Source organism: Podarcis liolepis (assembly GCF_965112155.1).
Source record: "Podarcis liolepis genome assembly, chromosome: 5".
Classification (NCBI taxonomy): domain Eukaryota; kingdom Metazoa; phylum Chordata; class Lepidosauria; order Squamata; family Lacertidae; genus Podarcis; species Podarcis liolepis.
In genome coordinates, this window is record NC_139556.1 from 59686580 (window position 1) to 59702347 (window position 15768).

The 15768-nt window shown below is 50.5% G+C and overlaps 3 protein-coding genes across 11 annotated transcripts in view; 2 read left to right on the forward strand and 1 right to left on the reverse strand.

Moving 5' to 3' along the window:
• Positions 1-12700, forward strand: part of LZTS2 (leucine zipper tumor suppressor 2) — a 58351-nt gene extending 45651 nt beyond the window's left edge. For all 9 annotated transcript variants that reach the window (XM_083505143.1, XM_083505145.1, XM_083505148.1 and 6 more), the window contains 4 exons: positions 3952-4362; positions 5309-5905; positions 7290-7559; positions 8369-12700. In XM_083505143.1, the coding sequence (XP_083361269.1) occupies positions 3982-4362; positions 5309-5905; positions 7290-7559; positions 8369-9037 (1917 nt within the window). In that variant the 5' untranslated portion in view covers positions 3952-3981 and the 3' untranslated portion in view covers positions 9038-12700. The remainder of the gene's footprint in view (positions 1-3951; positions 4363-5308; positions 5906-7289; positions 7560-8368) is intronic.
• Positions 1-15768, forward strand: part of SFXN3 (sideroflexin 3) — a gene marked incomplete at its 3' end in the record, with an annotated part of 174596 nt that overhangs the window by 103276 nt on the left and 55552 nt on the right. The gene's annotated exons all lie outside the window — the stretch shown is intronic.
• PDZD7 (PDZ domain containing 7) overlaps positions 10622-15768 on the reverse strand; it is a 31842-nt gene continuing 26695 nt past the window's right edge. Inside the window, exon 16 of the mRNA XM_083505135.1 lies at positions 10622-14148. Coding sequence (XP_083361261.1) covers positions 14002-14148 — 147 coding nt within the window. The 3' untranslated portion in view covers positions 10622-14001. The remainder of the gene's footprint in view (positions 14149-15768) is intronic.

Here is a 15768-nt window from a genome sequence, read left to right on the forward strand (position 1 = left end):
GTAAAAAGGATTAGGCTCTGACTGCAATTTCCTTGTTGATATAATTTCCCCATTTGACACAAGGGCGCCGGCCAGTATCAAGACTGTGTTGCTATTTTCAGTCTCCTTCTTGTGTGCTTGAATTTTCAAAATTCAAGGCCTTGTTCCCAGAAACATCCCTTCTTGGCCTCACAAAAACTAGAGTTAACTCTTCCTGCAGCAGTCGCTCCTTTTCAAATTTCTTCCTGTATGTTATTATTTCAAACTTGTTCTTGCATATTATTAACTACCTCCCCCAGGTTTGTCTTTTTCGTTGAAGGCACAACTTTCCAGCCTTCTTTGCTATGGAAAAATGCTGGAGAACCTGACTCACATTTTTCTGACCTCTGTTTTGTAAATCTCTCCCTCCTTCCCTGTGCACTTTCATTGCCCCTTTGTCAAAACATCCAAGTTCTCTGAAAGCCCCACTTAACAGAAGCAGAATATACAAACAGAGATCGTGATCTAATTCGTATTTGCATGAACTGTACAAATGCATCTGGAATGTGGGGTTTGGGAGCAAAAGCCCATCCCATGACTCAGCGCTGGGCTTTCTTTTTTCTTTTTTAACAATCAGGGGAAGTAGAAGTTGTCAGGAAGTACTCCTGAAGTGTGTGTACTGGAAAGAACTTCCTGAGAAGATCTGATATTGATGGTCTTCCTCCTGCAGTGGCCTCGCTTATTCCATATACACCCCTCTGCCCAGCCCTTTTGCTGAATAGGAGAACAGATTCTCAGTCATCTAAAATTCTTTGCAGTCATTACAAAATCACAGGGCTACGAGATTGTCAGCCAGAGAAACAAGCCAAAGTGGTTTGGGAACATTTTCTTACAGCTAGCTGCTTTGGCTTCTTTTAGAAGATGTTTTAAAAGGATGTTTTTTGTTTTGCAGTCGGCTCACTTTGTGCAAAAATGTAGCCAGGTAGGATGCAGCAGAAGTTACCCCTGAAATTGAATCCTTTCCCTTGTACCTTTACTTCCCTCCTGTTCTTGCATTATGTCGTTTTGCCATGCTGTGAATCCCGTACTTGGAGCATCTTTCAATTTTCTGTTCATCACACATCTCTCACTCCTTAAGTCCCTTCATCTCAATATCTGCTCCTTCAGCAATGTAATTTCCCCAGCCTTAACTGCATCTTTAGATTCAGCTGACTTCCCCCAGTCTCTTGCCACTTTCCTAACCTTGCTACTGGTGTATTCTGTACTGCATTGGCCACATTGTTGGTACCTAATCAATTTTGAACAGTTGTGCCTGTCTGAAGATTTTTGTGAGCGCAAATCCCACAACCTCAGTTGCTATCATCTTGCTGCTTTCTGGTGTGAAGAACTAACAGAAATGTGTTGCATATGTTTTCACTTGTTAGTCAGTAGCACCTGTGGCCACCGTTCATTCAGCCGCTCTCTCGCCTCATTCACATGCCTCCGATTCACATCTCACTGCCTGAGCAGCCGGATTTCAAACATGGCAATGCAAAAGTTATGACAGTGGTTTCTTTCCCTCTTAGATGTGTTGCTGTATCGGGAATGTTTGAGTTGATGATAGCACACAGAAGGCACACACACCACAACCTGTAGTTGTCTTGGGCTAGGATATTTCTGATCTCTTTGCATGAATTTGTAGACTGTAATCTGGGCATCTCAATCTGGCAACTGTTCCCTTCAACACCCTTTAAATATGTGAGCAAGGGTAGAGTCTTTTGCATGTTGATGCTCTCTGAAACATTGTAGTGAAGCATAAATCCCTTTACGCTGGGGAGCATTGGGGAGCCTGCCTTTCATTACGCAAGACCAAAGGCTTGTGGTAAGCAAGGAAAACAAGGCCAAAGTATTACCTTTGAGGTCTTTCTCCTGTTGCAGATCCTGTTCTATTAGAGTCGTTCTCCGCTCCCAATTCCCCTCTGCTTTTCTAAAAAAATGCTCATGTACTCATGCACTGCCCAAGATGGGAGCTGAGCAGGGGCTGGTCTAGTGCCTAGGGTTGGAATAAATGCGAGTTAGTTCCGCTCGGTGATCCTGAACTGCTGGCAGGAGCGGGAGACACAGGCGCTTTCTATTTAAAGCACAGCACAGAGGGTAGGTTATAAAAAGGAAATCTGCTCTGCGGACAGAAGCGAAGGGAGAGGGAAGCCGAGAGCGGGGAGGTGCTGCTGTACTTGGGCTTCCCTCCCCCATTGCTCTTCTCCGTTGGTGGCATGGCAGAGAAATTGCCTCCCGGAATCCTTCTGCTTCCTTCCACCCCAGCTCCCCTATCAGTTCTAGGTGGGTGGCTTCCCCATTGACTACAGTACCTCCTAAACCAAACACGTAGCATGTTCTGCTTCTTGCGGAAGGGGGAAAATCACATGCAATTCCGGGAAGGATTAACAGAAGCCGTATGTATAAATGGCAGGCTAGTCGTTTCCCTCTGTGCAACATTAGCAGGGTGGTTGTCTGCAGCCCCGCTTGGAGCTCCCGGCTTCAGCTGCAGAAAGGAAGAGGTGTGCAAAAGAAATCCACGTTGGAAAAGCAATTGGGCAATGGGCATTTTCCATGGAGACTGGCAGGCAGCTCTAGCTGGCTGTCCTGGCTCTTGGAAGCAAGGAGAGGCAGCCAGGATGCCCATCCTGGAAGGAACAAACAATACCCCAGCTGTCTCTCCTAGATTCAAGGGCCAGAAAAGACACACAGCCTTTCTAGGTGAGAGAGAGTCTTTGCACATCATGGGCTGTTGCTACTTGCCCTAGGCAAGTGGGTTGTTGTGCCTCTGAAGCATAGTATTGCGTGGGAACTCTAAAGCAGGGATGGGGAACCTGTGGTTGAACTTCAACTTCCATCAGCCCTGCCTAGCATAGCTGATTGATGGGATTTGTAGTCCAACAACAGCTAAGAGGCCGCAGGTTCTGCTCGAAAGGAAACCTGCCTCTGTGGAAAGAGTTGGCACTCTGGTCTCCCTCCAGTTCCCTTTCAGCCTTTGAAACTCTTTGAACACAATCAAAGGTGCCCTTTAAATGATAGTGGTTCCTACGTCCCTAAAAAGGCATGGCAGGTACGTTTTGCAGCTTTCTTATCACTCCTGCCCACTCTAAGTGTGCTGAATCTTGGGTGGGGACTTTCCCACTTCTCTGTGCAGTAGAGATAGCTTGAGAGGGCACTCCCCACACACACATTGGTGTATTTTGCAGTGGGGCAGGAAAGCAGTGGACGTAACTGCTGCTGATTCTTCCAGGACTAGTTTATATATGTAGAGCATATAAATTTACATCCGGACATGGGTTGAAATAGGAGGATTTGTGGCATCCATAGCGTTCTGTAAAAATAGCTCATGGGAGCCTTCCTGGCTTGATGGAGTCCAGGAAGCAAAACACCCTTCTCCACAAGTGCAAGGTAGGCTCTGGACCTGCTCTGCAAGGGAGATCTCTCCTCCTTTGTGTTTTGGAAGCTATCTTTAACCTTAAATATCATTGCCTGGCAGTGATATTGGGGGAATTTGAGTTGCTTTTAGACTGGGATTTTCTGAATGCCAGTATTTCCCTGGCAGGAAAGAGACTGACTTAACTTTTCCAGTGTAAATGAACTATGGAACACAAACTCTGCTCCTTGGCCTGTTTTCTATTTTGCTTTTTGCCTCCTTGCTGCCAAGGCTTCTCTTTCTCCCCTAAGCCACCTTTGATCGTCTCCCCACATAGCAGCTCAAAGGGACCTTTCCCATTGACCTCTGGCCTGGCAGAGTGTGGAGGTTGAGAGCTGATGGGCTCCTTTGTGTGGTCCGATTCCTCAGTGATCGGTGCTGTCATTCCCAGGCAAGGCCTTCTTTTTCTTCTCCTCAAAGGAGAACCAACTCTGAGAACAGACCCTTGCGTCAGAGGCTGCTTATGCTGCCTCTTTTTGGTGGGCCCTGCTGATGTGGTGATTTCCTGGTCATGTTCTTAGCAGCCAATCCCTTCTCTCTTTCAGACCACGCGCAAAGCCCCTCCTGCGGACATCATGGCCATTGTGCAGACCCTGCCTGTCTCCATTGAGTCCGCCTCTGAAGGGGCTGCCCAGCTCCACACGAGTGCCTGCCCGTCCCCTGCAGCCATGGGCAGTGTCAGCAGCCTAATCTCCGGCCGGCCTTGCCACAAAGCCACAACAGAGTTTGGCCCTTTCCGCCTGCCGGGCGGGGCTGGTTCCCAAGAGCCCCTGTGCCATGGACTTCCCACCAAGAAGAGCAGCTATGCTTACGTAAGTGAAGAGGACTGGGCTGAAGAGGTGTCTCCCATCAGCCCCTGTAGTGACACGGAAGACCTGCAGGATGACAAGCCCCGAGTTGGCACCATCCGCGGACCACCCCCCAAGTTGGTGCCTGTCTCGGGGAAACTTGAGAAGGTAAGCAGAGAGCGTGCTTTGGGCAGAACAAGCTGGTCTGTCTAGATCAGCCTTCCCCTATCTGGTGCCCTCCAGATATTTGGACTACAACTCCCACCATCCCTGACCATTGGATATGCTGTACTAGGGCTGATGGGAGCTGTAGTCCTAAATTACCTGAAGGCTACCAGGCTGCGGAGAGTTGTTCTAGTTGATGAATGTTTCCTCAGCCCTATCAAAAGGCTAATAAGGACCCTCTTCCTCCATTGTTCATCTCTATCCTGATTCTGTCTTGAGAGAAATGCATACTGGACACAGGAGTTCATCCTTCTCAATGCACCTATAATGTCACCCAGTTAAACCCAGGAAGGTGTATGCAGCTAAGGCAAAATCATGACAGGATGTCCATGGGTTTCTGCAGGGATTTTCCCAGGGGCATATTAAAGCACTGAAAGAGGGAGCAGGTTAGTTTCTCATGACCCACAAAATAAGAATAGTGTCTCTACATTTTGCCTCATAGCTCAGCTTCTACAAGTGCCAGAAACGCCATCTTTATTTTAAACCGTAGGGGATGGGGGCAACTATTCATGAGCTCTCTTATCCATGTTGCTAGATGGTGCTCCTGATTGCCTTTTGTCTGTATCAGCTAAAAAAGGGCAGCCATAGTCGCACCACATCAGTTACTACAAGTAGCACCATAGTCACTTGTGTTCCTCCTTTCTTAGGAGAGGGTTGTGACAGCTGAGGAGAAGGCGGGTAGGTCCATCCTCGAAAGAAGTTCAGAAGTTCAGAAACAGCCCTTCTAATCTTGACTGAGATTAGACAAGGCCCATTACCTCTCTTGTGATATATGGAGTACATGCCTGCCAAAAGTTTGATAAGGCGGAGAGGGTTCATTATCCATTGATTTAAGTTTCCGGTATCAACCTCCACCCTAGCAATCCTGTGCCTGTGTGCTGTTTTTCAGGCCATGGAGAAGACGCTTATCCGCCCCACGGCCTTCAAGCCAGTCATGCCCAAGAACCGCAATGGCCCACTGCAGGGGCACTTGGCTCTGCGTCCCGGTGCCTCCGTGCTCTCCGAGAGCCAAGCTAGTCTCGCCCAGCTCTTTGGCGGTGCCCCTGTGGGCAGCACCGAGAAGCACAACTCCCTGAGCTGCCGAACCAGCTCTCACTCGGGGACCATGTCGGACTCGGGGCGCAACTCCCTCTCGAGCCTCCCCACCTACAGTACTGGATGCAGCCAGCAGATGGAGCCAGTCAGCATCTCCATGGGCCACATCACCCTGGACGGCGGTGGCGGCGGAGGAGGCAGTTCGCGTGGCCTCACGGGGCCTTCAAACTCGGACAGTGGCCGCTCGTCGTCGAGCAAGAGCACGGGCTCTCTGAGCGGCCGGGGCCACCATTCCTCTGACAGCGGCTCCTGCGGGGGGCGTTCGCCTGTGCACAGCGGAGCGGATGAAGCCCTCCTCATTCACGAACTCGAGGAGAAGTTGCGGGAGCGTGAGGTCGAGCTGCAGCACCTGAGGGAGAGCTTGGATGAGAATGAGGTGGCCATTTGCCAGGTAAGCTGCTCGGGGTTGCTCGCTTGCTCCTAATGCAGGCAGGTCTGATGCAGCAAGGGGAGCGCTCGTGTTTCTCACCAGGGAGAGGGTTTCTTTGGTTTTCGAAAGGCTGCTTCTACTGTGGGACTGCCTTTGTTGGTGCTTGGAGCGGCGGCAGCTTCTCGTTTTACCAGGCAGCTTTCATGAGGCAGTTGCTGTAGGGCAGGAACCGGCAGGTTCATCTCCAATAACGTCAAGCAACTGGGAGCTCCTTTGTGGCACAATTAGGTTAACTTCACCTCAAGGCAGAAAGGGGTACACTGCCTATCTCAAGGTGCAGTGTGTTGTCAATGTTGACTAGGCTGGCAGCACTGCATGCTGGGAACTAGTCCTTGCAGGAATTAGCAGCATAACTTGGTTTCCAGTGTGCAGATTTGCCACTCCCCTTCTTGGCAGCTTCCGTACTATGACATGAACAAGTTCCGCAACTGTTTGTCTCGCAGCATCCTATTGTGACGGACAAAAATGAGTAATCATAAATAAGGTCTACATAATCTAATAAAGGAGCATTGTTGTGTGTCTTGTTACCAGAGTCATGATTTCACAAATGTTTCCAGTCTGTCATCTTGCTTTTCCAGACAGCATAATAATCTGTTCCTGGAACCCAGTTTGCACTTTGTTATCATCTAGGTGAATTAGTTGTAATTTTGGGCGCTTGCAGGCTGCTATTATTGTAATCTTTCTGTTGAGACCCAGTGGTTGGCTGCATCCCCTCCCATGCTGACTAGGATGTGTGATCAGGAGCGTAGTATCCAGAGCACAAAATGTTATAGTTTCATTATTGTGCGCTAGTTGAATCTGGACTACTGCATGCAGTCCTGGGTGCCGTGTTTTAAGGGGGATACAGGCAAGCTGGAGAATGTTCCGTGGAAGGCAACCAGGATGCTGAGATGTGGAGGAACCAAGTCATATGAAGAACAGTTGAAATTGCTGGATGTGTTTAGCCTGGAGAAGAGAAATCTAAGGGGAGACATGATAGCTGCCTTTGACCATCAGAAGGGCTGTCACTCAGATCAAGAAACAGATGTGTTCTCTGTTGCTCCAGAGGGCAGAACTTGCACCAATGGGTGGAAATGGCAAGGAAGCAGATTTCAGCTAAACATTAGGAGAAAATTATTAATGGTAAGAGCTATTTATCAGCCTTAAAAAAAGTATGCAAAACAGGGACTGTTTCCCTCCTCCCACCTGCCTGAAATTTGACAGGTCTGATCCCTGGGAGGGGTAGTGGAAATTCTGGTATGTTGGTGCCAACTGAATTAAAACACAGAAGCTGCAAGCGGCGGCAGAGCTTTCCTAATGCAAGCAGTGACCTGGGGGTTGATGAAAAGGGGTGCTTTCCTTCCAGGTGTACGAGGAGAAGCAGAGGCGCTGCGAGGAAGAGATGGAAGAGCTGCGGCAGGGCTACACCGCCAAGCTCCAGCAGTCAGCGCAGAAGGCCCAGCGCAGCCAGCAGGTGCTGCAGCTCCAGATCTTCCAGCTGCAGCAGGAGAAGAAGAAACTCCAGGAGGACTTTGCACAGCTGCTGGCCGAGCGGGAGCTGCTGGAGAAGCGCTGCGCCTCCTTTGAGCGAGAGCACACGGAGCTGGGGCCCCGCTTGGAAGAGACCAAATGGGAGGTGAGCCCAGGCTGCGGGAAAGAGGGGCTTCCCTATCTCCCCTGCCCCCAGGTTTGAAAGTTGTATAGCGCACAAGGTTGCACCGCTAGCAGAGGGCTGGCTGTGCTGCTTTCAGAGATTCTGGAGGTTCCCTCTTGCCTTATTTCCCCTTAGAAGTCTTTAAACACCTGTCTTTAGTCTATCCAGGGAAGTTACCCCCTCCACATCACTAGTTATACCTTTCTGGCTGAATTGGAGGACAGTCCAGAGCAGCCTTCCTATCCAGCTGCCCTACAGATGTTAGTTGACAACAACTCCCATCATCCCTGACCTTTCACCCTGCTGACTGATGGGAGTTTGAGCCCATCAGCCTCTGGTTGTTGAAGAAGCTGGTATAGAGAAGTATAGCTTTCACCATGGGCTTGGGAATAATCCCTGGCATACTTTTTAGTTCTCTCTCAAATCCTCAAAACACATCATTTTGGGCACTGTTCAGAAGATGTCGAGCAGAGATGTTTGGGTCTTTTGGGGTGAGAACAGGATGCTGGGATAGCTCGGTTGGTAGAGCATGAGACTCTTAACCTCGGGGTTGTGGGTTCAAGCCCCACATTGGGCAGAAGATTCCTGCATTGCAGGGGGTGTGGACTAGACGATCCCCTTGGTCCCTTCCAACTATGATGTCTATGATTTTTCTATGACTAGACGGTCCACTGGCCTGATCCAGCAGAGCTCTTCTTACATTCTTAATCCAACCAGGCCTCTCGCTTTGCTGGGTCAGAATCTGTGGCATCTTCCAGGTCAGCTGATGCATCTTGTTTCACTCCCACCAGGTGTGCCAGAAGTCTGGCGAGATCTCGCTACTGAAACAGCAGCTGAAGGAATCGCAGGCGGAGGTGGCTCAGCGGGGCAATGAGCTGGTGCTTCTGAGGGCCCAGCTGAGGGAAGCGAGGGCTGAGCTGCAGGCTGGTGAAGAGCAGGTGCTGGGCTTGCAGGAAGTGGCCCACACCAAGTCCTTGGAGCTGGAGGTCTGTGCCAACGAGCTGGCCAGGCGCAAGAGCGAGGCGGAGCTGCTGCGCGAGAAGGTGGGACGGCTGGAGCACGAGTTGGAGGGACTGCGCAGTGCGGGCGGGGAGCTCTGCCCCCTGTTGGCCGAGTGCGACGAGGCCAAGGCCCAGCGCCAGGCAGCTGATACCCTGCAGGGCTTGCGCTCCCAGGCCGAACGGCTGCGCGCTGAGCTGCTGTGCGAGCGCCGGCGCAGCGAGGAGCAGCGGGAAGCTTTCCACGCCGAGCGCGTCACTTGGCAGGGGGAAAAGGACAGGGTCATCCGTTACCAGAAGCAGCTGCAGCACAACTATATCCAGATGTACCGGCACAACCGTGACTTGGAGAGCCAGCTGCGCCACCTCAGCCTCGAACTCGAGGCCCGGGACATGGAGGAGTACGAGATGCACGGGGGCGAAGGCATCTGCTTCGAGGAGATTGCTGCCACCGAGATCTGACCGTGCCTGGCGTAAGAAGGCCTTGGTGAATAGGCTGCGCGGCCGCAGACAAGGGAGCGTGCTCCGTCGGACGTGAGAACGGAGTGAGCTTGGGTCCAGTGGTGGAGGGAGGTCTGCTATACCTGAATCCCACTGGTAGCACTTGTTCCATTACTTAACTTGTCTGGGGAACTCCCCCACCCCCACCAGCTTAACAGATTTCACTGCCATTGAGATAAGACAAGGACCAGAAGCCAGGCAGTTTCACTGGGAGGCAGAGGCTGCTAAGGATTTTGTCAGTATTTTCCAGACCTGCCTTGTAGGGAGGCGGGACTAACCTCTAACTAAGCCCGCCCTTTGGAATGTTGTAGCAGCAGCAGCTCCTCCTCCTCCTCCTCCATTCCCCACCCCTCCCCATGAGGAAGCAGCTACCCTCTAGGTCCTAATGCTCCTCAGCCTCCCACAAAGGTGTTGGCTGTGGTAGAAAATGGCTACCACTGTTTTGCCTCCTGTTCTGTGGGCTGGAGATACGGTGAAGGCAGGAAGCTCTCTCTTCTGCCACTACCTGTATGAAGTGACCCAGCTGGCCCTCAGCCACCACCTGGCTGGAAGTTAGGCTAAGTTGGCTTTGCTGACAGCCAGCTGATCCACTTAACTGGTGGGAAGGAATTAGCATCGCCTGTTTTTAGGCTGGCTGGAGAAGCATTTTACAGGATGCTCTTTTGACCTTTGTCCCAGTCCTGGGCTGGGTAAAGTGAATCTTTAAAATAAATGGGGGGGACGGGGGATGGGGACATACAATCCAAAGCCACCGAGAGAACCCCAGATGCTGTGACTCTGACAAGTTGTACAAATTAAGCAAACTTGCACACATGCACTTTGTTTGCATAATTTGTGCTGCTTACAGTAGTTGTAAAGGGCAGGTTGTTTTGTAAGGTCCACACAAAGTATTTTTTTATAGTCATAAGGACAGCAATAATAAGAATGATAAATAGCGGTAAGACCCAACATTGATTCTCAGGATGCTGAATTCTGGTCCCACATTTATTGCTTATTTCAGTGCTAAAGAATGTTCAGAAGAGCTCTGCTGGGTTAGACCAAAGGCCAATATTATGTTTCCACAGTGGCCAACCTAAGGGAAGCTCACAAGCAGTGTATGAGCCTAGCAGCCCTCCCCTGCAGTTTACCCACACGCTCCTCAAAAAAAGCTGGTATTTGGTGTCAAACTGCTTCTGATGTATGGAAGTAGCATCTAGCAAATGTGACTGGTAGCCATTTTGTGGAATTACAGAAGATATGCAGGCCTAGCCTGATCTCACCCAAGGCATTGTGGGAAGACACTGTGCTAGGCTTGCTGAGGAAAAGTAGTCTCCCTCTGTGCTGTGGAAGCAGGAGCCCCCCCCCAGCAACCCCCCCCCCAAGAAGACTAAAAGGCCAAAGCTTCTTAGGCATCTGCATTGGTTGCCTGATGCCCTGTCACGTGCCCTAACCTTAAGGGGACCAGGACAGCCAACGTATCACAGTTTATAGACGATGTCATCTGCATTCCTGCCCCACCTTCACTTCCATGATGAGTCCGGTCATGGAAAATAGGCAGGGTATACGCCATACAAGATCAGGGTCTGCCCATTTGCTTGGGGATGCTGAGTCTTGTACCAGGGCTCCAAGTTACTTGCCAGTCCCACTCCTCCCTCCCCCCCCCCAGGGGGGACCCTGCTGCATGGGGACCTGGGATGTCCTTCCACTCCTCCCCCAATTGCCTTTGTCGCTCCTGGTTGAGCTCTGATTTGAGAGTGCCTTTTGTTTGGGCCTTGCTGCCTGGGTCTCCCCCCCCCCCCGCCTGCCCTCCACCAGCTTGTGCTTTTCTGCCCAGCTGTATCCACTCCCTGCAGGCTCCATAAGCTGCTTGAGGGCCCAGTGGTAGTGCCTTTGAGCCTGCCTGCAGCACCGTCCTCATGATACCCCCATTGCTTTCCTTTCAGGCCTGGCTGGCAGAGTGCCCTACTGGCTACTGTTTCTCATGGATGATGTGGGTAGGCCATCATTTGCAAGCCTAATGTCCTTCTGATATTTTGGACTACAGCTCCCATCAGCCTCGGCCAGCACACTGGCTAGGGCTGTTGGGAGTTGTAGTCCAAAATATCTGAAGGACACCAGGTTAGCGAAGGATGGGGTCAGTTGATGGACAGCGTCCCTTGACTGTTCCCAGATGCCTGCATTCTCCAGGTGTCTCAGTTCCATTCCACCTCATGGCTTCTAACCAAATGTGATTCAGTTTGAATCCTATTTCTCTTTAATGCCTGGTTCCTGTTTTCAGTCCAGCCTTCCTTTTTGATCTTGCAGTACCCAGCTGTCCACTTTCTGTTGCAAGTAGCTTGGAGGCAATTGAACACCAGAGTTGCTCCATCCAGTGCCCTCAAGCCCACACATCTTTAAAAATCTGTACTCAAGCTGCTTTTGGAAGTGAGGAAAAAGCCCGTCCCAAATGCCCACCCTCTACTCTCACATCCAAATAGCCTAGGACCTTTTCTGCAGATGGGCTCTTCAGAGAGCAGCATCTCCACTTGCGGAGAGCGATGCCCTCCATACCTGCTGTGGAAACCCTCCCTGATAAATTAAGCTTTATGCTGCCCACTAGCTTCCTGGAGGTAAAGTGTTTTTAAAAAGAACTTCATTGCAAATACCCTGCAATATTTGCCCAGGAGCAAAAAAGGTCAGCGAAGCAGGGTCTTGTCTTCTGGAGTGCGGAAAAGTAATTTCCAGAGGAGCTTGATTGGGAGTGGCTGAATATCCTGTAAAGGAGAAAAGCTCTCTCTGGCGGAGAGATGTAGCCAGGCTGACTACATATCCCTGGAGTTAACAGGGTATAGCTGAACAAGGAGGACTAGGAACAGGAATGAGTTATCATTTCAGCCAATGGCAGAGCAAACATGGCTCTGATAGCCACAGTGGCTCACCACCTTCTCCTTGACCACCCTGAGTTCTCCTTTGTGCAGCTAGTGCTTGATGTGCCCATCCTGCCAAGCTGGTCAGATGTTCTTAGCCCCGTCCCTCTGGCTATGCAAGCTCTGAGCTGAGAAGCCTCTCCTTGAGTGACTTGTGACCAGAGTGCAGCCAAAGCCCAGCCTAGTTCAGCACCCTGCTCAAGCCGCTTTGGAAATAACAGCCCCATTGCTAGAGGAGGGACTGCCTGATATCTGCCAGCCTGGTCTAGCCTTAGCTCCAGTTCCTCCTGTTTATCCGCATGCAAGAAAACGAAAGAGCACACTCAAGAATTTGGGGAGGACGCATTCCAGCTCTGTATGATACTTTGGATTGTTTGCAGAAGGGAGTTTATGGCTTCCACGTTCACTTGGGAGATTGTTGTGCATTCCAAGAGAACAAGCCATCTCCGCCCACTTCCACTCCTGGTCATTCTTAACTCTCCTGCCCATAGTTATGGGAGTGCACGAGATTGGCGCCAGGGACACACAACACTAGACCAAAGGAAAAAGCTTGGTGCATGTTATTTCTGTGACTGTTGCTTACCTGATCCCTCTCTTCCCCTCCCTTTTTTTAGCACCACTTTGTGTTTTACTTTTTTTTTTTACTTTTATTTCTGAAATTGTATATTTTCCAAGCTGTGTAAATTTCTTGTACAAACCAAAAGAAAAGTGTGAATTAAAAAAAGAAGAAGACGACAAAGCCACTTCTGTGTTTTTTAAGAAAAGCCACCTGGTGGTTTGATGGGTGAGGGTAGTGGAGCATGGAAGGATGAAGATAGGGTAGAGTGGTTCTGATGATGGATGAGAAGCAGAGGTGGGTGGGCTGGTGGTCTTGCACTTGCACACCCTTCCTCTTGTTGCTGTATAAAAACTGGGTCCAAATGCACCTTGGTTCACAATTGCCACCTTCACTCAGTGGCTTGCAAAACATTTGTGGCAGCATCTTTTAAAAAATGCCCCATAGGGAATGTATCCACCTGGGAAATGGACACTCTCTGATCCAAAATAGCAACTTCAGCTCAGGGATAAGAAGAGGATGGATCTATCCCTTTCTTTAGCAGATCTTCCCTATTAGGCAATAGCTGGGGGATGCTTTGAAACAGACATTAGGATTCCAGGCTAGAGAGCCTCTGTAGGTTCTCCCCACTTGGAGTTCAGAGAAGAGGATCTTCTTTTTTGCTGGCTTGCAACATCATGGCCATTGCAGAGCGGCTCTGAGGCTAGATGGAAACAGTGACCACCAGCTTGCTTTGCTATACGTCTCCTACTGGGACTGCTGCCTGTTTATTTCTCTATGGATTTAGCATTTGAGTTTCAATGGAAGAAAGTGTTGAGTGAATATATCAAGCCCTGTTTCCTGCATTAATTATCCCGTGGACCCTCGGACGGTTGTCTCTCCAAAAGGAGAGAAGAAAATCCACAACTCACTTGCAGACAGATGTTCAGTTGTGTTAAAACAGTGCCATTGCCTAAGTGCTCAACCTGAACTAGCCAAGTGTCCAAAAAGTGGCCAGGCTGGTTTAAAGGTGCCAGCCCTACATCCTGCTATCTGAAAACCTCCACTCGAATGAGAGCTGTACAAAGTTCCATATGCCAAAAACAACTTTGACGTCTGCTCACTACAGCAAGAAGTTTGTTGCAAAGCAACTAGTCTTGGTTGCAGCTGTCCCACTTACAGCTGCTCATGAAAGCATCTTCTTGGTGGATTTTGGAAACAGAACACCTGATTCCTGTCGAGGCTGGTCCTATGATAGGTGCACCTGCGCTTCCCTGCTGCTCCTCTGGAAACGGGAAGCTTGACATGTTCCCTTAAGCCCCCTGCTTGCTAAGTGGCTTCCCTTCTTACTCACCCAGCCAGTAGTTTGCTTCAGCGGTACCACTACCTTTCTGAGCAATAGGCAGCCATCATAAACAGGTCCTTTGCTGACAGTGGGGGCTTGCAGCCACTTCGAAGGCCTGGGCTGGCCACATTCTTCAGGACGTGTCGCTTTGTCCACGGCATTACCTGGCTCTCTTCGGCACCTTCACCACAATCTCCATGGGCTCCTTGGCTTTGTTGCGATAGGCCTGGCGGATGATGTCCACAGCTCGCTGGTGGGTCACGTTCTGCAAACTCTCCCCTTCCACTGCAACCAGCTCTTGGCCCGCCTAGCAAAAAAACCCCCAAAAGGAGTTAGAAAAGGAGGCCCAGTATTCCTATATGTATTATATTGGGGAAGAGATGTAGCTCAAGAGGAAGAACTGTAGCTCAGTGACAGAGCATCTGCCTCCCATGCAGAAAGTCCCAGGTTCAACCCTGGGCATCTTCAGGTAGGGCTGGGAAAAACCCCTGTCTGAAATCTGCCAGGGAGCTCTTCCTTAGAGCAGAAGTATGGTAGGGGCAGCTGCACTTCAGAGCTAGAGTCACCAACTATACACCAAGCTGTCTTAGTGATGCTGCACGGAACAAGCCCCTCAGCTGACCTACCTTTCTTGTGTCTCACTTGTGTAAGCATCTTTGCTATGCCCCTTGGTACTCTGTATATCAGCCTTCCTTAACCATCCAGATGTTTTGGGCTACACCCGTCAGCCCCAGCTAGCATGCTGACTGGGGCTGATGGATATTACAGTCTAAAACAGGAGCAGCCAACATGGTGTCCTCCAGATGTTGTGGAATACAACTTCCACCATCCCTGACCTTTGGCCATCTTGGTAGGTGTAATCCCAAACATCTAGTGATCACCAGGCAGGGAATACTGCACATATTCTTCAGTGCTGGTTCCTTGGATTTGATGCCCTCTGTGAGTTCCCTCCCCTGAATGAGACCTCTTTCTCACTGCAGTTGTTGCTGCCCAATAACTTGCCTCTCCCATTGCCTTCAGTGGGCACTACGGCTTGCCCATTGCAAGGTGTGCAGAAGTGACTGCTCTTGTTCTTTGCACTGCTCAGAAGGTTGAAGAGGGGAGGAAAACAGGAAATAACAACAAGGAGGAGGAACAGTATGTCCTGGAGCCTCCAGAGATTGGCAGCGGGTCCGCTGTTCAGATGTGGACCGTAGCAGATGCCCAGCAATGCCACAAGAACATAAGAACAGTCTGCTGGATCATCTAGCCCATCACCCTGTTCTCACAATAGCCAGGCAGGTGCCTGTAGGAAAGTGGCAAGGAGGACCCAAGGGCAAGAGCACGCCCCTTCTGCAGTTCCCAGCAACTTGTGTTGAGAACCACAACTGCCTCTGACTATGGCTAGTAGTCATCGGTTTTGTTGACTTGCCTTTAAAAGCCATCCCAACTGGTGGCCATCACAGCCTCCTGTTGGAGAGTCCCATAGTTCAGTTACGTGTCAAGCGACAATGCCAAGCTGGATATTGCATCCTGAGTTAACAGAATAGCTGGATCCCTGTGTATAGCAGTAATGCAAAAGCTTAGCTGGAGAGAGAGAGAGAGAGAGAGAGAGAGAGAGACTCCTGTCTCTGGGCTTGGCAGCAGAGAAGGGAGCTTTGAAGAAACTGGCAAGCCTTAGGTCAACACCCTCCACCACCAGCAGCCCTCCATAAATATCGCAGAGGAGTGTCACCTGTGCCTCTAGCCAGCCATTGACCGTTTCTCCCCGCCACAGCAACCTGGGGGACCATTAGGCTTCCCCCCCTCCAGAGCCACCTGGCAATCTGGGCCTGCCATCCTCTCAGCGAAGAGGCCACCAAGGGGGAAATCTAATTACAGCTGCTCCCGGGGACAGATGAAAAGTTGCCTGGTGGGCGGGCGGGCGGGCCAAGGCCCACAATGGTTC